We start from the raw sequence: 22,166 nt of genomic DNA on the forward strand, positions 1-22,166 counted from the left end.
TGTAAAGGGCAATGTAATATAATGTGATATTTTTTAGTATTATCATGGTTATTATTTGGTGTCTTGAAGCCTCTTTCGGCTATGAGAAATATTGTTACCCCTTGTATTTCTTGCACTTCTCTGTAGAGCGGCCTGAGGAAGATCCCCTCTCTTGGATCAAAACGTTGCCGTATGTTTAAATGAAATAAAGTATTTTTGGAGTTAATACATAGTATGCAGACCGCTTCATCACACTACCTACTACCTTTTGTCTGGCACCTGGACAACTACTTGTGGATGTGTGCACCCTACTTCGAAACACTTCTCTGTAGATCCACTAGGGGGCAGGTTGGCTCTTCTTGGCTTTGGCAGCAGAGTTGGTACAGCGCAGTTGCAGCAGCAATGAGGGCTTGTGCTCAGTGCGGAGTACTGAGTTCAGTGAATGCCATGTAGTCCATGCCAGTGATTCTCAAACTGTGGCCCAGGGCCCACTGGTGGGCCTTGAGATCATATCATGAAAATCAAAATAACATTTGTGTGTGTGCTGCTGTTGACTATTTGTTTGAGTTTAATTGTTCATCGTGTCAGAGGTGGGCCCCGAACATTTGTGAAAATGTCAAGCGGGCCCCAAGTTGGAAAAGGTTGGGAACCCCTGTTCCAGGCCACAGGGTAAGGACACAAGAGGCCTTTATCTGTGCCTGCCTGCCTGCCCGCCCGGCTGCCTGCCTGAGCAGTGCTGCGCTGTAGAGCACTGGGCCGGGACCCGAGGCTGTCAGGCATATTTAGATGGCCCCGGGGATTACAAAAAAATGAATATAGAGTTAGTCGTAGCCGTAACAAGCCGGCGAAAGTGGCTTCTGGGCCCATCTCCTACAACAACAACTTGTACCTTGTACTTAGAGATTAAAACCTTGAGTGTTGTGTAGTGTAGCGGAGCAACGACTCCGGGTTTTAAATGCAGCCTTGTGTTAGGAGCGGGGGTTGTATGTTATTATGTTTTGTAAATGTTGGCCCGCGGACGCAGCGTAGTGTAATGGATTTTTTTTTTTATCGCCACACACCAATTTTGAATTTAGTTTCGGGGGGCCTACAGTGGTGGAGAGAGGGCCCGTCATTTTTCGTTTGGGGGGAAAATTTTCCCACGTTTTTACTGAAGTGTATATCATAACAGTAAGAGACCGTTAAAAAAGAACTAACGCGCTAAGACGACCAGACCTCAGACGCTAAGAAGTGGGTGATTGGAAAATTCTCAGCATCCAACACATCGAATTCCAAACAGGTTCAGTGGTTGTTTTTAAGTGCCACACACACACACACACCCTCCTCTTCTCTTCTCTTCTCTTCTCTTCTCCATTACCCAGGTCTCCCCCTGTGGTTGCGTGTGTGCGTGTGTACGCGCCACAGAGGGACCTGGTTGCCAGGCGCGGGTGTAATTTTAAGTGTCAGGTCCCTGTGTTATTACAATATTAGGTATCACTGCCATTAACATTTTAATGAATATGCATTTGCCGTTTTCCCACATGGTCAACTTTATGGGCTATTAATGGCATGGGGATGATATTCAGGGTGCGCGGCGGACTATTGGGTTGCTGTGAGTCATACAGACCGGTGCGCTGCCAGATCCAACGCACACACACACGCACACACACACACACACACACACACACACACACACACACACACACACACACACACACACACACACACACACACACACACACACACACACACACACACAGTCAAGCTCTCACACTCACACACCGCATTCATGCGCACACGACACACCCACACACACGCGCTCCCCAAACGGCAGTAACGTTGTGGCTTTCACCATAAGCCACTTTAAAGTGTAATCTCCTTCTCCTGCCCCTTCCGAAGGGTTCCTGACCACCACGGCTGCCCGCGGCTTGGGGCCTGAGTCATCGCTCATCATAAGTGTCAAGAGTCGAGGAGATGACGCATTATTTATTGTATTATTATTATTATTTATTTAAGTTTATAAAGAGCTTTTTGTTAATATTTTGAAGGGTTTGTTTTTTTTTCATTGCAGACTAAGGAAGATATTATTTTGGGTCATTTAATTGTAAGTAAAGGGTTCTTTATTTTTGTAATTTAATTTCTTTGTTTATTGGGTGTCGATTCAGACTAAGGAGGAGCTTGCGAACGGACGCGGGGGGCTGGAAGACGAGGATGACTATGATGATGAGGACGATGAAGATGAGGAGGAGGTGGAGGAGGTGCAGACCTCCTCTTCCACCGGAGGCAGAGGAGGAGGAGGAGGAGGAGGAGGAGGAGACGCGTCAGATCACCTCCACTGGCGGGAGGTGCGGGACGGCAACTTGAGCGGGGAGGAGGACGAGCTGGAGTATGACCAGGAGCACATCCGCTTCATCGACAGCATGCTCATGGGCTCCGGGGCCTTCGGGAAGATCTCACTGGCCGGCTTCCCCACCGGACCCCCGGGAGGTAATCATCATCATAATAATAATAATGATGAATACCAATCATTTGTAATGTGCGCAGTGGCTCAATGAGTTAAGACATTACAATGGCGACACGGGTTCGATTACGCTTCCCCATCTCCCTCTCCCCACCTGTTTCCTGTCACACTCTCAAACTGTCTCAACTCAAGGCATAAAAAGCCAAATATATATATATAAAGGAATAAGTTATAATAATGATGTGTATTAAGTAAGGGTTAACGTTCGGCGAGAAGGTCGCTACCGTGGAATAGCAGCACGACAGAGAGAATCTTTAGACCCCGACGCGGAGCGGAGGGGTCTTGTTCTCTCTGAAGTGCTGCTATTCCACAAAGCGACCGACTCGCCGAAAGTTAACCCGCTTATTATATGGATATACTTAAATGATTCACACATGCGGGGACATTTCTTTAGACCTATTTAATGTTAAGATTGTTGCTGCGCAAAACAAAACTTTTTGGAACCGTTGGAACACCGCTAGGCAACAGCTAGGTAGGCTAGCCAGGACAACAGGTGTTGTCTATCACAGCAGCTGATTAGAGTGACAAAAGACCGGACCCCCTGCGGAGTGATATGAAACATTCGCTTTAGCCACTGACTTGTATACAAGCCAGTGGCTTTAGCAGTGAACGTCTTGTTGCCATTGACAGCGGTAGCCAGGACAACGGGTGCTGTCTATCACAGCAGCTGATTAGAGTCTTGTTGAAAAGTCGCTTTAGCAGTGAAAAGTCTTGTTGTCATTGACAGCGGTCTGTTATAGACCAACCCGTCCGTTATCGAAAAATAACAGACGTCCGAACGTTGGGGAGCCCCGTTGAAATGAATGGAGCATTCGACAGATGACGTCACAACCATATAATAATAATAAATAATGAATTATTATCATGATGGTAATGTTTATTGTCTAAAAATGCAATATCACCACACACAATGATCTCAAAATGCTTTTTGAACAAAATAAAGTGAAAAATAATAATGTGTAAATTTAATCAATATTTAGAAACCAATTATTAACAAAATGATAAGCAAAGATGCACATCAGACCAGACTAGTACATAGAACTAAGCCCTGCCGAAGTGAACGTCATCACTTAATTATTACTCACTACTTGTATACTGTTACTGTACTATACTATGTCTATGAAGCAACTGACAATAAACCTAGCTTGACTTGACTTGTTTTCAATCTGTCACCAGGTGGGGGTGCAGGAGGAGGAGGGGGCGTAGGAGGAGGAGGAGGTGCTGGGAGTGGTGGTGACTCCTCCTGTCCACAGTGGCGGCCTCCGCGTAAGTCCCCGCCCCTGTCTGGCGGCGGGCACCACCACCATGGTGGGGGTATGGATGGCATGGGGATGGGTGGCGAGGAGTTTGACTACAGCTCGTGGGACGCCATGTGCTACCTGGACCCCAGCAAGGCAGGCGAGGAGGATGACTTTGTGGTGGGCTTCTGGAACCCCTCGGAGGAGAGCTGCGGAGGAGAGCTGGGCAAGCAGTCCATCTCCTACGACCTGCACACTGAACAGGTCTCATTAGGATTTATTTATCACCATAAAGTATAAGAGAATCTGCACTGAATGTGAGAATATTTTGCGCACCGAACAAGTCTCATTAGTACTAATTAGTAATCATAAAGTATGAGAGAATCTGCACCGAATGAGAGAATATTGGATGTAATATTATTGTAATTTTAATTGGAGGAGAGCTGGACAAGCAGTCCGTCTCATTCAACCTGCACACTGAATAGGCCTCATTAGGATTTGTATTAGTATATAAGTGCATAACTATTTTTTTAATCTTCCGGCTAATATTTCTCGCACTGCACTTATTTTTTTGTCACTGCAGCATGTACAACACTAAAATGTATATGTATTTTTATTACATGTTGATAGATTTAATTAAGATTTATTTCATTTATTGTGTTGTGTTTTAATATAATAATATGATATATATAATATATCATGATATAATAGAATTTTAATAATATTAAACTTAACGTTAATTATACGTTTGTATTATTATTATTTTTCTTCAGTGCATTGCGGACAAGAGCATTGCGGACTGTGTGGAGGCCTTGCTGGGGTGCTACCTCACCAGCTGTGGAGAGCGTGCTGCCCAGATGTTCCTCTGTTCACTAGGGCTCAAGGTGCTGCCCGATGCCAAGGCCGCCGAGAGGGGCACAGGAGGAGGCGGCACAGCTGGCATGGCCGTGGTCCGTGCTGGGCATCGGCGTGGTGACGGGAGTGGAGGTAGAATTAGTTTCATTTCCCATATATAATTTCAAAATTATTATGATTTCAATTTGAGGGGCGGGGATGAACTTCAGACGGAATCGAACTCGGGTCTCTGGTGTAACAGTGGAGTTCCAACCGCCCCCCCCGCCCCTTTTTAGCCACGGCTGGGACACTAATATTTTTCTTACAGATATGTTTTGCTTTCCATGCCTTTATTTGATTGGAGGGTCAGAGACGGACAGGGTGATCAGGGAAATGGGCATGGGTCAGAGTCAGATTAGGGCTGGATGATGGCACAAAATTGTATTTAATATATTTTGGAATTGGGGAAATATCAAATGAGGAGAACATCCGAATGTGATTTCAAGGAACAGCACATTAAACACATTGAAAACATTGAAAAAAGCCTTGAGAAATTAGTATTTCCAGTTACATGCTAGATTGTTGTCAATTAACACGTATGATTCTCCGATTTATTAATATATTCTGTTCATTGCCCACGCAGGCCTAGGTGGAGGTTCTGTTTCCGTTTCCGTTTCTGCTTCCGGCGTGACGGAACCGCAGTACGGCTGGCTGCAGATCCCGCCGCGGTGCATGTTCGACCACCCGGACGCGGAACGCACGCTCCTGCACCTCATCTCCGGGTTCGAGAACTTCGAGTCCAAGATCAACTACACCTTTCAGAACAAGGCCTACCTGCTGCAGGCCTTCACACACGCATCATACCATTACAACACTATCACAGGTAATACACAGACACAGACACACACACACAGACACACACACACACACACACACCTTTCAGAACAAGGCCTATCTGCTGCGGGCCTTCACACACGCATCCTACCATTACAACACTATCACAGGTAATAAACACACATACACATACACACACATACACACACATACACACACACACACACACACACACACACACACACACACACACACACACACACACACACACACACACACACACCTATCAGAACAAGGCCTACCTGCTGCGGGCCTTCACACACACGCATCCTACCATTACAACACTATCACAGGTAATACACACTCAAGCGCACACACTATACAACCCAGACTGTTACCAGCACCCATCAGTTGGGCACACTATAACAAATGTACTAAAAATAATACTGCTGTGCTCCTACCCCCGATTGCTACCAGCACTTACGAGTTCCTCTTTCCAGTACAATCACCAGCTAATAATTATTGCTGTCCCCTTGACACTAGCGTTTGGAAATCCTCCCCATAACAGGTGTCCTAACTAATCCCTGCTATACCGCTTACGCCCTCAGATTGTTACCAGCGCTTGGAGTTCCTGGGCGATGCAATCCTAGACTACCTCATAACGAAGCACCTTTACGAAGACCCGCGGCAGCACTCGCCCGGCGTGCTGACGGACCTGCGCTCGGCGCTGGTCAACAACACCATCTTCGCCTCTCTGGCCGTCAAGTATGATTACCACAAGTACTTCAAGGCCATCTCGCCTGAGCTGTTCCACGTCATCGACGACTTCGTGCAGTTTCAGCTGGAAAAGGACGAGATGCAGGGCATGGACTCAGAGGTGAGGCCTCTCTCTCTCTCGCTCTCTCTCTCTCTCTCTCTCTCTCTCGCTCTCTCTCTCTCGCGCTCTCTCTCTCTCTCTCTCTCTCTCTCGCTCTCTCTCTCTCGCGCTCTCTCTCGCGCGCGCTCTCTCGATATCTGTCGATATCTGTTGAGATGCTGGGCATGGACTCAGAGGTGAGCCCCAAGAGATCACACTCTGTGTTTTATTAGGATCTTTCTCTCTCTCTCTCTCTCTCTCTCTCTCTCTCTCTCTCTCTCTCTCTCTCTCTCTCTCTCTCTCTCTCTCTTTCTCTTTCTCTGTCTCTCTCTCTGTCTCTCTCACTCGCTTTCTCTTTCTCTATCTATCTCTCTCTCTCTCTCTCTCTCTCTCTCTCTCTCTCTCTCTCTCTCTCTCTCTCTCGCTCGATAGCTGTTGATGCAGGGCATGGACTGTGAGATCAAGAGACACAAACTCTGTATTGTCTTGAGATCTTTCTTTCTCGCTCTCTGTGTCTTTCTGTCTATTGATCTCTCTGTCTCTCAATCTTTCACACTCTATTGTTATCTGTTGTGATGCAGGCCATGGGCTCAGAAGTCTGAGAGACTCCCAAAGCAGTCTCGGTGTCTGTGTCGGAATCTCTCACTATCTCTGTCTTTCCCTCCTTTTTCACTCTTCTCTCTCTCTCTCTCTCTCTCTCTCTCTCTCTCTCTCTCTCTCTCTCTCTCTCTCTCTCTCTCTCTCTCTCTCTCTTGATGCATGTAATGAACTCCAGGGTTAGCCACCCCTTGCCCCTCTTTCTCTGTCTTCATCATTCTGACATTCTATCTTGTGCATCTTAATTTTTCTGACCCTCCAGGAATTTGCCGTGGTGCGATTTGCAACTGTCATGCAACTTTAGCCAATCCCTGCAAATTCGGTGTGCTGTTGCAATTTGAACCAATCAGTGCTACCTTCCCGCAACTGAACTACCTCCCATGTCTATCTGGTGCTTTCCTTACATATGACCTCAGATATTTAGTCGCATCATGGAAAGATTACAGACTTGTCTTTTCTCCCCCTCCTTCGCCAGTGGACTGGGGATAATAAAGCCCTTGTTGAACATGGAGAGAGGATGTCTGCGCTTCAGCCCTTGTGGTGCTCAGAGTCCAGGACAGCAGAATGAAGGCAGACTGGGCTACTTGTTCTCAGTGACTAGACCCAGGGATGACCGGAGCACTCAGCAAACGTCAGTCAATTTGTGCACCAAAAAATAAAAAATCTTTAAAAGTATGCTGAGTGGTCATCCCTCGGTCTAGTCACTGAGAAGTAGCCCAGTCTGTCTTCATTCTGCTGTCCTGGACTGTGAGCACCACAAGGGCTGAAGCGCAGATATCCTTTCTCCATCCCTTGTTTAAAGTGGTGGTTCGGTATTTTAGACGGTGGGCTAGATTTCGTAGCTCCTTTAGAAAATGAGTTTCGTTCTCACTCTCGAGTGGCAACTTGATTTTTCTAATATCACCTCCTGACAATATGTAAAGCAATATTCTGGCTGTTGCCACGCTGAAAAGTTGCACGTTGATCTTAAAAAAATAACGAAAATAAAAAAGACTGGGGGTGACGTCACATAATGCACAGTCAATGGGAAGTCTCCGCCCCTCAAAGTTGAAAAGGGAATATTTATCCGCATACCGGTCTTTTTTCATAGGCAGATAATTCACCTAATCATTGAAACAACGTAGGCATTTTCCTGACCATTTTCCTGTTACTGGAAAAAATAACACAGCTTGTATTTCTTTACTGACACGTAGTTTTTTGGCGAATTGATCTACCCCCGTCACCTCATTGCTCTATTGCTTTGAGGGAACAGACCTGTCATCTTTTTGACATTTATCTCTCGTTGCCCAATGATGGTCAGACAGTCGAACACTAACAGCGAAAAAGAGCACTCCTGAAAGTTTGAGAAAAATATTTTTTTTTTGCATGTACACAACAAGTGAGCCCACTTACCCCCCAACTTGTCACTTTTTGCCATGAAATCTGACGGTTCCGGGTAGCATGCACGCGCTAGCTGTATTCTGCCTCGTTGACTTTGCATTGACGTGACGTCACTCGGTCGGCTAGTTTTTGTTGTCATTTTTATAAATCAATGTGCAAGTTTTGAGTATGGCAACAGCCAAAATATTGATTAATGGGTTGTCAGGGGGTTATATAAGCAAAAATAAAGTTGCCACTCGTTAACACCAACGAACTGACAAGATATGAGACTGGGCCCACCACCTATTTAGACATTAAGCCTTGTTTGTGTGACTTCTGGGGTTAAGAAGAGATGTTCTCATCACAATTTTGACATTTGGTGCTGAACGGAGCATTTGGACATTCAAGACTTGGGTATTCAAGACTGAATGAAAGAGACCACAATGGACTTTTTTTAATTAGCAAATGCAAACACTCGAAGCAATCATTCATTAATAAATAATTGAATTAATCATTTTATTCTGTGCTAGTATGCTTTTGAGGGATTTTCCCCTTCTGTACTAAAGCCTGTAACTCTTATGTTTCCACTACGACAACTACAGTTCTACCTTCCTCAAACTCTACCAAAATGACAACACTGAAAATCAATAAAAACATGAGTAATACGAGTAATAACACACAGTAATAAGTCAATATTAAAAAATATTCCTCAAGTTTCATTACAAAGAGGGAATCGCAACTTTCACTCTACCAGAACAAAATCCAAAAAATTAGTGGTTGAAGTTGCAATGCTTTCTACATTTTTGTTGTGAACATCTCATGTAATATCGGGCATTTTAGACCTCAACTTAATTTTTTTTTTTAAAGCCCTGGAGGGACTAATTTCCCCCTCTCTCTCCCTCTGTCTCTCTCTTTGTCTCTCTCCATCCATTTTTTTCCCCCTCTGTGTTTTTCTCTACTGTCTTCTCTTCATCTGTCTTCAGATGACTTTTTTCAATGTATTATTGTCTTGCTTTTTTCCCTCATCTTTTCCTCATTTTTTCTGTCCCATCAAGATTGTTTTCTACCAATGAACCATAGCATGTTTGTGAATGACCTCGCTTTCCGTAATTACAGACAAAAAGACTAAAATGCTGTTCATTAAACCAAAATAGCTATTTCTATTAGATAGAACGAGGAGACAGACATATCACGTGTCTACAGAGAGATTGCGTTTCTAAATTTGAATGCATATGATGCGTGTTGAAGTCCAAGGAAAGAATGAGTAATCGTATTACTCAGAGTTACTCTCATTCATTTTTGTTTCTCTCTCCATTCTCTTAATCATCTCTCCTTTTTTCTGTCTTTTACCATCCGTCTCCTTTTTTTTCGAACTATTTATCACATATTTTCCTCTCTCTCTCTCTCTCTCTCTCTCTCTCTCTCTCTCTCTCTCTCTCTCTCTCTCTCTCTCTCTCTCTCTCTCTTCATTTGTCCATCACATGCTCTCCCTCTTGTTCCTCAGTTCTCTGGTAAACTAATCAGACGTGTGGATCATGTGACATGTTTTGCATTTCCATCTCCTGGCGTCCACCTCCCACTCTTAAGGCCCATCATTATGGGAATTCGGAGAATGTATTTCTCTCTATTTACTTTTTCGATTTTTTTTATTATTATTACTTTTTCCCCCTCCTCCTCCTCTCCGAGATGCAGTTGGATTTGATTTGTTTTGAAATGGTTATCTTGGCAGCGAATCTGCCCCTCGTTTGGACTGGAAAGGCTTTTAGGCCTGCGGGACTCCACTGGTTACAGTAAGCGGAAAGACAAATTCATTTCGGTACACGCACGGCTCCTGATTGTAGAAACGAGGTACACGCATCGCACGGTTCCTGATTGGCGATTGCATCTCCACATTCAGGCATGCTAGAAAGCTGATGGCGAACTCTCAGCCACGTTACGGGCCCCTGTGTTCGATTGGACAAAAATACTAATGTTTTTGTTTTTATGTTTGTCCATTGGCATCCATTATTGTTCACAGATTCTTCCAGCAATACTAAGCTATTTGGTGCATATGCTGTAATTAAATTATTCATATTTAAATAAGTAAATAATATGTAATGAATTATTTGCTCGGCAGCTCCGCCGCTCGGAGGAGGACGAGGAAAAGGAGGAGGACATCGAGGTCCCCAAGGCCATGGGGGACATTTTCGAGTCGCTGGCCGGGGCCATATACATGGACAGCCGGATGTCCCTGGAGGCTGTGTGGCGGGTGTATTATCCAATGATGCGCCCTCTTATAGGTAAGCAGTGTCATTGAGGCGGGTGAATTATCCAATGATGCGCCCTCCGATATGTTATCAGTGTCGTGGAGGCTGGTGCATTATCCAATGATGCGCCCTCTTATAGGTAAGCAGAACTGTTGAGGCGGGTGTATTATCCAATGATGCGCCCTCTTATAGGTAAGCAGTGTCATGGAGGCTGGTGCATTATCCAATGATGAGCCCTGTTATTGGTAAGCAGTGTCATGGAGGCTGGTGCATTATCCAATGATGAGCCCTGTTATTGGTAAGCAGTGTCATGGAGGCTGGTGTATTATCCAATGATGCACCCTCTTATAGCTAAGCAGTGCTGTGGAGACGGGTGTATTATCCAATGATGAGCCCTCTTCTTGGTATACACTGTAGCCGGAGGAGGTACGACTTAGCAACCTCATATGTAATGTCTTCAAGGTAAACCAAAAGACAGGGAGATGGAAATGCCCAACATAATGGGAAATGGAGATATGCAGGCAGTAACCCCTAGCAACCTCATCTCCCTGTCCATCCCCCGACTAACTTTTTCTTTGCTTGCATACAACAAGGGCCATCCTCTGCTGTCTTGCTCCGTGTTTATTGATTTGTTTGCCATTTTAGCTGTGTGCTTACTTGCTGACATTTGGATTTCATTTGTTTTTCACTTGACAGAGAAATTTTCAGCCAACGTTCCTCGATCTCCTGTGCGAGAGCTTCTGGAAATGGAGCCAGAGACGGCCAAGTTCAGGTGGGAATACACGCACACGCACACATGCACACGCATGCACACACAAGCACGCACAATACATACGGAGACAGAGATGGCCAAGTTTAGGTGGGAATACGCTTGCACACATGCACAGCACAGACAAAACACATGCAGAGCAGAGACATCAAGTTCAGGTGAGAACGCACGCAAACACACACACGCACCCCAGAGCTGGCAAAATTCAGTTGGGCGAACACGCATGCATTTGTGTTGGATTTGTATGCGTGTCTGTGATGCTGTGTACGTCACAACACCATACACTGTTTTAGTAGCAGAGATGCTATAATACTGACTGAAAAGGTAGAAAACAGACCGCTGCACTAATAATGCACGGCTTAAAATGTGTGTGTTTGTGTGTGTGTGTCTACAGCCCGGCGGAGCGTACGTACGATGGAAAGGTGCGCGTGACGGTGGAGGTGGTGGGGAAGGGCAAGTTCAAGGGCGTCGGCCGGAGCTACCGCATCGCCAAATCAGCTGCCGCTCGCCGCGCCCTGCGCAGTCTAAAAGCCAATCAACCTCAGGTCCAGACCAGCTGAGCTGCGCACGCACACGCAGGCACGCAGGCACGCACACACGTGCACACACACACACAGGCTTGTCTCATATGTCACAAGGCATCACAGTCTTGTGTACACACACACACACACACACACACACACACACACACACACACACACACACACACACACACTTGTCTCATACGTCACAAGGCATCACAGTCTTGTGCACACACACAAACAAACAAACACACACTTTTACACCTACACACACAGCCCTGTTTTTGACGGCAGTCTCCAAGTAGCGAAGACATCAACTGGCAACAGCAACTGTTGTTTTTTTCCTGTGTGTGAGAGAATGTGTGGTTATCTGTCTCTTTTTTTATTTTCTCCCACCTCTCCTTTTCAGACAGAGAACAGCTTTTTTCAAAACGTGACTTGATTTTTTTTCTTCTTCCATACATTTTTTTTCACCCTTCTTGCGCAAACACAATCCTTCTTGTTGTCTGCCCCCTCTGCAGTGTCTAGCTCCCCATCCAGAATGGGCTTAAGTATCATACAGCAAAATATGATCAGAAGAGGACAAAACTCAGATCTGGCTTTGTTTTTTTTTCTTTTGTTTAGTTATTGTGGTTTTTTTTGTTTAGTTTTTTTTTTTTTTTTTACCTGCAATTTAACTTCTGCTTCAAGTTAGCGGGTAGTAGTGATAGGATGTACTATGGAACTGTAAACTATTGAAAAAAAGGAAGAGAAACAAACAAAAAAAAGAAACGCTAACTCCTCAGTCAGTGCACTAGTGCCAGTTTTTAAGCGGTTGAAATGATGTGGCGTAGCGAGAGACATGGGGTATTAGAGAGAGAGAGAGAGAGGTCAGCTCGTTAGGGGGTGATCTATTCGTTAACGAGGGTCACCACATTAGTGAGGTGGCATTCGTAATTCATTATTGCACTTCTTCGACTAGGGTCCGCTTGTTTTCAGCTTAATTAATTAGTTAACAAATTAATTTTTGACCATTTGTGTCTGATCAACACCAAGTCTTTGTTTTTGTTTTTTTGTTTTTGTTTTTTTTATTGTTTTGCCTTGGAGCAAGAAGAAAAGAGATCTCCCTCATATCCTTTTGCCATGGATAGGAATTCAACATTCCCAGTATACTGTCATTGAAACTGTTTTTGTAAAAAGAAAAACGAAACAGCACTCGACTTTGCATGTTTGTGTTGCTATGTCTCATCATAGCTAATTTGGATGAATTATGTACCTGCTCTAGAGCTACCAATTATGTGTAGAGAACAAATGCAATGTGTATCATTCACGACATGGGTCACCACTCTCGGTTTGGGTAATGTCTTTTGATACCAACTATATATATACTCTTAATTTTTTGGTGATTATAAACATTAGCGGGCCACCATTGACCTACTGTCTTTTAGTTTTGATATTGTAACAAAAAAGAGACATATCACTTCGTAAAAAAAATATGCTGCAGATTTTATATATAAAAAAACAAGATGTTTAAAGAAAAAAAAAGAATTGGATACTTCTCTAAGACACACAAAGCACCTTGACATGCAGTCTATAGGACATTCAATATTTTACTAGACAAACTTGTAAACTCATGCACTTCACTTACCAAAGCGAAAGATGTTGCGATGTGGAAAAGGTTTCATGGGAAAGTGAACACGAGTCAACATTCGCACACATCTATGGATATGTGAAAGCCAGCCTGTTGTGTGCTTGTCATGTAGGTAAAACAAGTGACATAACTTTTTTTGTCTAGCCTCTTTATTTGTGTTATTAGGCATTCTTCACTTGAATACCTCACTTAATTATTGCATGCATTTCTTTTTTTTTTTTTTGGTGCTATGTTTATTATTAAGCTTGAATTTCTCATCTTTTGCACTGTAACTATAATACCTCTTGTTTTTTTGTTGGTTTTTTTTGTAATCTGCTGGGTTGGTTGTCCTTTTCTGTCCGCAGCAGTCAGTACGCTTACTTTTTTTTTTAAATTTGATCTTTTTCTGTTTTTTTGTTCTCTTTTTTTCGCTTTTGTTTTTTTGTTCCTCAACCTTCCCTCATTTGGAATCATGAAACTAGTGCTTGACCTCCATGGAAATGCTAAGATACTAAGATGTTGTATGCACAGGAACCCCACCACCACCATCGCCATCACCACAGACCCTCATGGGTTCAAGTGCTCTTGGTGTCAAGCTTAGTTGGCCTACGGGACGCCTAAAACTGTGTCACTCGACACTTGTTGAGGGGGCGACTAGCAGATTGCACTCAACTGTCTATGATTTACCTCGTAAACTTAAAGTGATACTGTCCCATTTTTGGAAATATGCTTATTTTACACCTCTCCTTGAGTTAAATGAGTGGGTATTACCTTTCTCCTGTACTTCCTGCTGTTCTCCGAGTACGGCAGTACAAAGTTTACCGTCAAGCTAGCAATTAGCATTGAGTCCTGTGAGACCAGCCAGCCGGAGAACGGTTAAAAGTACAGGAGAAAGGTAAAACCCAATCATTTAACTCAGGGAGAGGTGTAAAATAGGTGTATTTCCAAAAGTGGGACAGTTTCACTTTAAGCCTCACTTGAAGCTGTTCTCAACACCCATCTCCTGTGAGCAAGCTGCACCAGTCGCACTAGACCTGTGATCGATCGTTTTAGGGTTACCAAATAAACATGGGCAAGGACTTAAGGAGGAGGAAAAAAAGAGATGGATACGTTATCACAGATTGGGGTGGTCAGAAATCTAGTCTTTTCAATGCTGTGTAGTCCAAAATCGGGAAAAATGAAGTTATGTAATCCAACAGTTCAGGAATGGGCCATAATACGAGGGGGGAAACGGGACAAGTGGAATTGCTGATGCACACTACTAGCACGTGTGCTGCTACCTCAGATAAGTGCAGGCCCCACCTCGGAAGTCTTATCGAATCGATGATGGAGATTATGTTTGTTCATCATGGGAACTCTCCGATATATGTGACATCAAAGGCATTGCGGCCTGTTATTGTTTGTTTGGGCCATATTCTCAACGTTATTGTTGTTGTGGGTTGGAGTGGCGGTGTATCATGTACATACTATATGTGGGGTAATGTAAAAAATAAGAAAAAAGACACTTCTTTGCACTGACGAGACATTCCCTTTTTCGATCTTGTCTATTTCTAACGGGGAAAGTATGAACCTCAGTGGTGCCTTCAGTTACTGTGCTACCCACCCAACACACACAAGCACACATGCATACATAACGTACATACACACACACAAACACACTTTTCCTCGAGCGATCCAACCTGCCACTGCTGCAATGACATGCTTTCGGTGCCATATGTTAGATGTTACAAAAACAAGATGTCCACCGGCAAACGCCTAGTAATCATGGTTTGCAGCCTCTCGCTGTTTGCCCTCAACCGTTGGCCACACTATTTTTGTGAAATAGAAAAATAGATTGATTTGAATTGTTAAATGTAATATCTTTGAAATGTAATCGCTATGAATTGTAACAATTTTGAAATGGAGTTTGTCATACAAGTGCATCCCTAAAAACTTGGCCACAAAGATCTAAATTAGACGATGACTTTTTTCTTCTTCCTCTTTTTATCTTTTTTTTCTCGTTTTGCCCACCCAGCGAGTGCAATCCTGTTTCTTTTCTCAGGCAAGAGTTGAGTGACTTTACAGATTTGTCAGTTATGATGACTCAAAAATGTCATTTGGTTTGATCCGCTTGTTTGTGTGTAACGGACTCGATGCAAGACTGTGGTCGACCATGCCACAGAGCTTTATGGTGAGGGCTAGAGAATCTGGACGACGTATCCTTAATACTCTGACGCTTAACCCCCATCACGCCATTCTACATATATTCCACCTGTTTTTTTTTTGCTTCCTCTTTTCTTTGCTTTTTGTTTGTTGATTTCAATTTCATATTCAATTTCATTTTGGTGTTACAGTCAACTATGGCACACATCTAAAATTCTATGGCTATTATTACTATTGTTGATACAGTAAAAGAATATTCTAGAATGTGAAGTCACTGATGTACAATGGTGCCGCACCCACACAATCATTTCTTCTGACAGATAAGGACTGTATCACCTGGTGAAACCTTGCAAAGCTAGATTCCCGCTCAGCAAAAAAAAAGGCACTGGCATGGAATTGACATAGGGCCTGATGTGGCTTGGACCTGGCCCTGTTGGCCTGTGATTGTGTGTTTTGGACCTGGTCTAGTTGTACCTAGACAAGGGGTGTATTCCAAGGCGCAAGGTATTCCTAGACCGTAGTTAAAAGATAAACCTGCTTAAGTTAACCTATGAGAACCTATGAAGATTGCCCTCAGATGTCATTTAGTTACAAAAACGAGGAGCCCAGGCTCTTCTTATTAAATGATTTACCGCTACGTCAAGGTTAGCTTAACCTCGTTTACCACTGAACCAACTTCTTGGAATACACTGTTGTCTGATGGAACACCCCTCTCTCATGGTCGGGTCAAGACCGGAAGAATGAAAGAAAGATTTCTTATGAAATGTCATTCCATGCTGCCGACTGGGTCTCCTCACTGGCGGAGAATTGTTTTTATTTTATATTGATTTTTTTTTTCAATTTATTTTGCTTTTTTTTGTACATGTAGCACAAATGAGCATTGCACTTGGGCGCCATACTTTACCTCATGTCAGAAAGAAAGAAAAAAAACTGTGTGTATATATGTATGTGTAATGCCGTTACATTTAAAGGAATTACTTGTCGTTTTGGCCTTGCTGCTGTTTCAATTGCTGGTATTTTTTTTTCTTCTTTCTTCCAATTGTATTTAAGAAAATTGCGGTCAGAAAGCTAGAATGTGCCCGCGGGTCACCTGATTGAAATACACTGTAGAAAAGAACATGTAGGGAATCTGTACAATCTGGGGCTCAATTGTCTGTCTCGTCTGCCTTAATGTTATACCTTGAATATTAAATTGTAATGTAAACCCATGAAAACTACCAAGTCCTATGACAGGCATGACTTGAATTGTTTAGTCAATATCCCAACCACCTCCCACACACCCACTGCCTGATTTTTTGTTTGTTTTTCCTTTCTTTTTCTTTTTCTTTTCTTTGTTTTTAGTTAGATTTCATTTGACATGGTTAGTACCAGATGTTATGTAGTGCATGTCATTTGAAGACCCCCCTCTGGTGCCCACCCACTTCTATCCTCCTCCTACACACACACAGGCATACACACACACACACACACACACACACACACACACACACACACACACACACACACACACACACACACACACACACACACACACACACACACACACACCAGCCCACCCTGCAATCCCTGCCATCTTCCTCTGTGTAGTAGCATAGAAGTGTACTTCAGCCAGCGACGGGCCCAGCGGTTTTTAAACTAAGGGCTCATGTATCAACCGAAGTTTGCGGGGGGAGAGGGAGGGGAAAAAAAATAAACTCAACTGCAAGCCTTTATGTATTACAAAAAAGATCTATGTAAAGATAAAGATGGAAAATGTTTTTAAAAAAAAATGTAATGTTAAAAGAAATGTCATATCAGCAGCGAAAAGAGCTCAAGTGACTTTGGAGTAAAGAGTAGTGGAGTGGACTGTGAGGAGGACTCCAGAGTCGTAGATAAAGAGTTCGAGCGTTGCTATAGGAACCCACGGAAACTTCCTCCGACAAAACTGGCGGCAAAACTGACCATATATGGCCAAACATGGCCGACCTTGCGGTCCCATTCAGTTTTGCACAGCCTTCACCGGGGTCCAGATGTAGCGTTCGTTTCCATAGACTATCATTGGGGACTCTGAGAAGATTTGATATAACCATTTTTGCGCATTTCAAAGAACAGAATTTCAACGGACTGTGTAATTACTTGAACAAATTTGACACACATCACCTAGCCATGCTAACACAAACCTATGTCAAAAATGGGTTTAGCTGGACCCAACGAGGCTAGCGTAAGCCCACGTGACCGGAGATCAAAGACTGCGTCAACTCTTATCTACGGCTCTGGAGTACTATTGTGGAGAGAGTGTGTTTTGTGTGTGTATGTGGGCCAAGGCTGTGGGTCAGATCACCAGCGGAGAGCAGAGCAGAGCAGTGAAAGTGCAGTGTTGTATCTGTGTCTATCAACTCAAGTTGTTTTTTAAAATGGGGGACATTGGGAAGAGGGAGAAATGCCCAGCACCGTTCCCAGCCTCATCCCATCTATACAACAGATGACGATGACTTTTTCAAGGGACAGGAAAAGACCTCTAAAGCATACTGTAAAATGTGCTGCAATGGTTTGCGGCCGCACCTTATGGATCAGAAATACCTTTAATATTTTTCCCCTTTTTTTGAAATAATTGTAGCTGAATATTATCTACAATAAAGTTATGGTATGGTCGTTCAAACTTGCCTTGACTTTGAGTTTTTTGTTACGCGTATACAGTATGTTTGTGTGTGTTTATGTGTTTATTCATTCTTTTGTTTGTTTTTCTTCTGGACAGATTTTTTATTTTTTTTTATTTGGTTTACTATTACCGGTATGTTAAGTTTTTAAAATGACCTTTTATTAAACCATGTGTCTTTGACATAATAATCAATCTTTGTTGTTATTTTGATGTAAAAATAATACATAGTACAGTGTCAAACTATTATATTTGCTGACCAGTTAGGGGTATGGATGGGCTTAGGAGCTATTATGCTTTATTATGACTTCTTGATATTACAGTAGGTGTCTATGAGACACCCCCAAAAGCAAAGCTAAGCAATGCAAATGTGTATGTGTGCGTGCATGTGTGTGCGCGTGCACACGCGACAGAAATACTGTTTTTTTCTAATGTAGTACTCCTCAACCCCACTAAACTTCTGTTTAATGTACTGAATCATGGCGGTGTGTCGAGTCGTATTTGGCACCCAGTATAACGTCAGTTAGTGCCAACATTAAAGAGATGGGTTTGCTTTGGGAGTGGAGGTGTCGGTTACCTCACTCCCGGCCGGGCCGGCTCCCAGGCTGCCGCTGCGAGGGTAATAAGGGGTAGGGCTAAACTGGCCATCTGGCACACCGGGCATTTCCCTGTGGGCCCCTTTTTTCAGAAATGTTAAAATATATATATATATTTTTTTTTTTACATTTCTGGGGCCCACCGGTTAGTCAATTCTGTGTCGCTAATTATGAGATGGGGGGCCCTTTAAGCCAAAAGTGCCCGGGCCCTATTTCTTCCCCAGGCCAGCCTTGGGTAAGGGGTAGGGGTATACAGTGCCAGGAGTTTACTGGTGAGTGGCATTTTACTGCCCTCTCTGGAAGCCGGCAGTCTCCCTGTTTTAATCTCCCACACACAAAGGATCAAGTTAGAAAACTAAGTAGGCATGAACATAATAAGTCAACTTGCCTCTCCTCTCTCTGTGGGTAGCTCTTTTTCCTTTTTTTTGTTCTTTTTTTTACAGTCTGTGGGCTCGCGTTCTGCATTCGCACATTTCTCACTGTGCTTGTGTGTGTGCGTGTGAGCGCGTGCGTACGTGCCCGCGTGCACATGCGCGTATGCTTGTGCCAAGAGGGGTAAAGTAAGATGCTGGCCCCCGTGCTAGCGAGGTGAGAAGTGACCTCACACACTCAGCTGTGCAAGCATTCTCTCACAGCGTGCTTATGACCACTTTTTTTCCCCCTAAGTCCCCCCCCCCCTTTTTTTTGAGGGCTGAATTAATTGTAATGCTGATGAGCTGACCCAGTTCAATCATAACTGTTTTGAATACACGGCCACTTGCCTGGCTTTCCCACGTCCGTATTAATTAGATAAAAAGTATCCGTCTCTCAGCCGTATCGCTGCATATGTTAAACATGTTATTGAGCTGTGTGGAGCTGCTCTGTCAGAGGGATTTCTGCCGAAGAGAAGGAGAGAGAGCTAGATGGAGGGGCGAGGGGGTGGTCGGTCGTCAGACTCGGACAGACGGCCCATTGCTGACAGATGAAAGTGAAGAAAAAGCAAATCTCATCTTGAGTTATTGCCCTCTCCCCCCCCCTGATGAAGTGCCTGCTAGGTGGGTGGGGCAGTGTGCGGCTACGCGTGTGGGGAGGGTAGAAGGGAAGAGTGACGACCTACATGTTGTCAGCTGGTCTTGACTGGTCTTCAAGAAAAAAGTTGGTCTTATTTTGTGCATAACAGCCATAAAAGTAGTATTTGCAGTGTTATAAAAGGAATATCGTAGGCCTATGGAACATTCATGTATGACATGCAAATAGTGTCCGACTCAAGGTCCCCGCTCCCCGATGCGTCCTGGCTGATTTATTTGCTAGGCAGTGTGGGAATGCCAGAGTAATAGTGACTTATTACCTGTGTTGACAATGTGCAGGCTCGCGCCGCGTCGCTCCTGCCATTTATTCTGTGCGCTTATGAAAACAAAGAGATGACTGAATATGCAGAGGGTTTCTTATTGTTTCCCGGCTGCCCCCGCTCCCTTTGCCAAAACTCCAGCTGACCCTGTGTGCTGTGCCGGCGAGCGGAGCAGTGCAAGAGCACAGATCGCGGGTCCCCAGCTAGCGCTAAACTGTCTGTCACTCAGCGCGCACGCACTTACACAACTTGCCCTTTTGCCCCCGGCGCCTTGTTTCTCTCTTGCGCCGGCTGACGGCCGCGAGGTGACAATCGAAATTGAGCATAGCGGGCATCCTAGGCACAGGCCTCTCCTGGACTCACACACACTCACACACACGCATGCACACACTTAAACAGACCTATGTGCACCCACTCCACACACACATACACATCTTTATTTACTTTTTCCTCGACCGCCCCACCCCCCGCTGTAGGATTACAGTGCATTGCCGTCAGACAATTACACTGCGCAGTCCGGCGGCGGGTTATTAATGTTTGAGCTTACTGATGTTCTTTCAGCTCGTGAGGGAGTCTGGGCTTCCTCACGCGTAATTGGATCCAGCCTCACTCACCCTTACTGCAGGGCAGAATGAAAGAGGGAGAGAGAGGGGCCCTGCGAAAGGAGAGAGAGAGAAAGCCAGGGGTGTATGTGTGTGTGTGTGTGTGTGTGTGTGTGTGTGTGTGTGTGTGTGTGTGTGTGTGTGTGTGTGTGTGTGTGTGTGTGTGTGTGTGTGTGTGTGTGTGTGTGTGTGTGTGCGCGTGTGCGTGCGCGTGTGTGTGTTCAAATCAGCATTTATCTGTGCTATCTTTGCAACCCTGTCCAGCACCAGATTGTTCAGCCTATAGCCTATTTATTATTCACGGCCAATAACAGTGATTTACCTACGCAGTCTCCACTCCGTAAGCTAGGGTGAAAAGCTGTTTGAGTTGGAAAAGTCAGGAGCTGATTATGAGTAATAATGCTTGGTCTGAATCCTGTGCAGTTTTTATGATGAGGAGAAAAAAAACATGCCAGTGCTCCAAGCAGCCCTGTGCGAACGATAGCCTAATGGATCATGCTTGCGTTAGTGCATTTAAAAGCAAGTGGAGAGAGAGAGACTTTTATTTTGGGAATTGTGACCAACCAAAAATAAATACTGTATACGGTCATTGCTATGATGTTTCTCGCTTAAGCCACTTAGTACACAGAGATAATAGAGTCCTCACAGCTGTGGCTGAAATGGCAGCTTCCTTTCCAGACTCCCATTTTCATGTGTGAGAGGAGCGGTGCAGTGCGGTGTGCTGTCCTGGGGAAGAATTCATTTAGTCAAATCAACACTTTAAGTTGTCGCACTAACACCCCCTCTTATTGTAACCTGGCCCCTGCGTTGGGTGGTTCCCCTGGCCTATAGCGCATGTGAATAGCTCTCTCTCTCTCCCATTGTGCTCCAGCCAACACTCTGTCCAGAGGAGCGGCCTCGTAGTGTAGAGTGAATGGAAACCGACCGTCAGAATAAACACTTAGCGCTTAATCCCACTATCTCCCCATTAATGCTGCTCCATTAAGGAAGTTGGTGTTTTAGCCGCCTAATGCTAATGTAATGTAATGTCCGTGCTAGCAATGCTAATAGACTCAGGGGGGCGGCTTTTGTTCAGACCGGGGCCCCTGAGAGCAGGGCTGTAGCATGGGATTGGAATTGGATTGGATGAGATGGGATTGGATTGGTTTATGGAAATGGGGCCCTATCTCATTATGCATGGACAGATTTGTGAAGGAGTCGGGATAAAGGCCAGGGGCAGGCGAGGCAGTCTGTTGATTCCAGTCATTAGGAGAGAGTGATTAGGAGATAGAGAGAGAGAAAGAGAGGGGGGGGCACAAAAAGAAAGAGAAGCCTCTGAGTATTTGTCTAATTAGTCAGATCTGTCTGAGCTGTAGGCCTAAGCCGTGTGTGTGTCTTTGTGTTGACACCCGACCAATTCGCTTAAAGTGGATTTGCGTGGCATGTTTTTTATGGACTAACCTGTTCAGCTTTAACAATGCTCCCTCTACCATAGTTATTTGTGTCATTTGTGAGCACCAAGAACTACAACCATGGGCATATT

At 44.4% G+C, this 22,166-nt stretch overlaps 1 protein-coding gene across 2 annotated transcripts in view; it reads left to right on the forward strand.

Annotated features, from left to right (window-relative positions):
* The window catches only part of dicer1 (dicer 1, ribonuclease type III), a 57,172-nt gene extending 39,050 nt beyond the window's left edge, over nt 1-18,122 (forward strand). For both annotated transcript variants that reach the window (XM_063183934.1, XM_063183935.1), the window contains exons 25-32: nt 2,124-2,445; nt 3,656-3,981; nt 4,491-4,704; nt 5,195-5,434; nt 5,994-6,262; nt 10,314-10,476; nt 11,140-11,215; nt 11,607-18,122. In XM_063183934.1, coding sequence (XP_063040004.1) covers nt 2,124-2,445; nt 3,656-3,981; nt 4,491-4,704; nt 5,195-5,434; nt 5,994-6,262; nt 10,314-10,476; nt 11,140-11,215; nt 11,607-11,772 — 1,776 coding nt within the window. In that variant the 3' untranslated portion in view covers nt 11,773-18,122. The remainder of the gene's footprint in view (nt 1-2,123; nt 2,446-3,655; nt 3,982-4,490; nt 4,705-5,194; nt 5,435-5,993; nt 6,263-10,313; nt 10,477-11,139; nt 11,216-11,606) is intronic.
* The last annotated feature ends 4,044 nt before the right edge of the window (nt 18,123-22,166 follow it).

Source organism: Engraulis encrasicolus, chromosome 19, assembly GCF_034702125.1.
Source record: "Engraulis encrasicolus isolate BLACKSEA-1 chromosome 19, IST_EnEncr_1.0, whole genome shotgun sequence".
NCBI classification, from domain to species: Eukaryota; Metazoa; Chordata; class Actinopteri; order Clupeiformes; family Engraulidae; genus Engraulis; species Engraulis encrasicolus.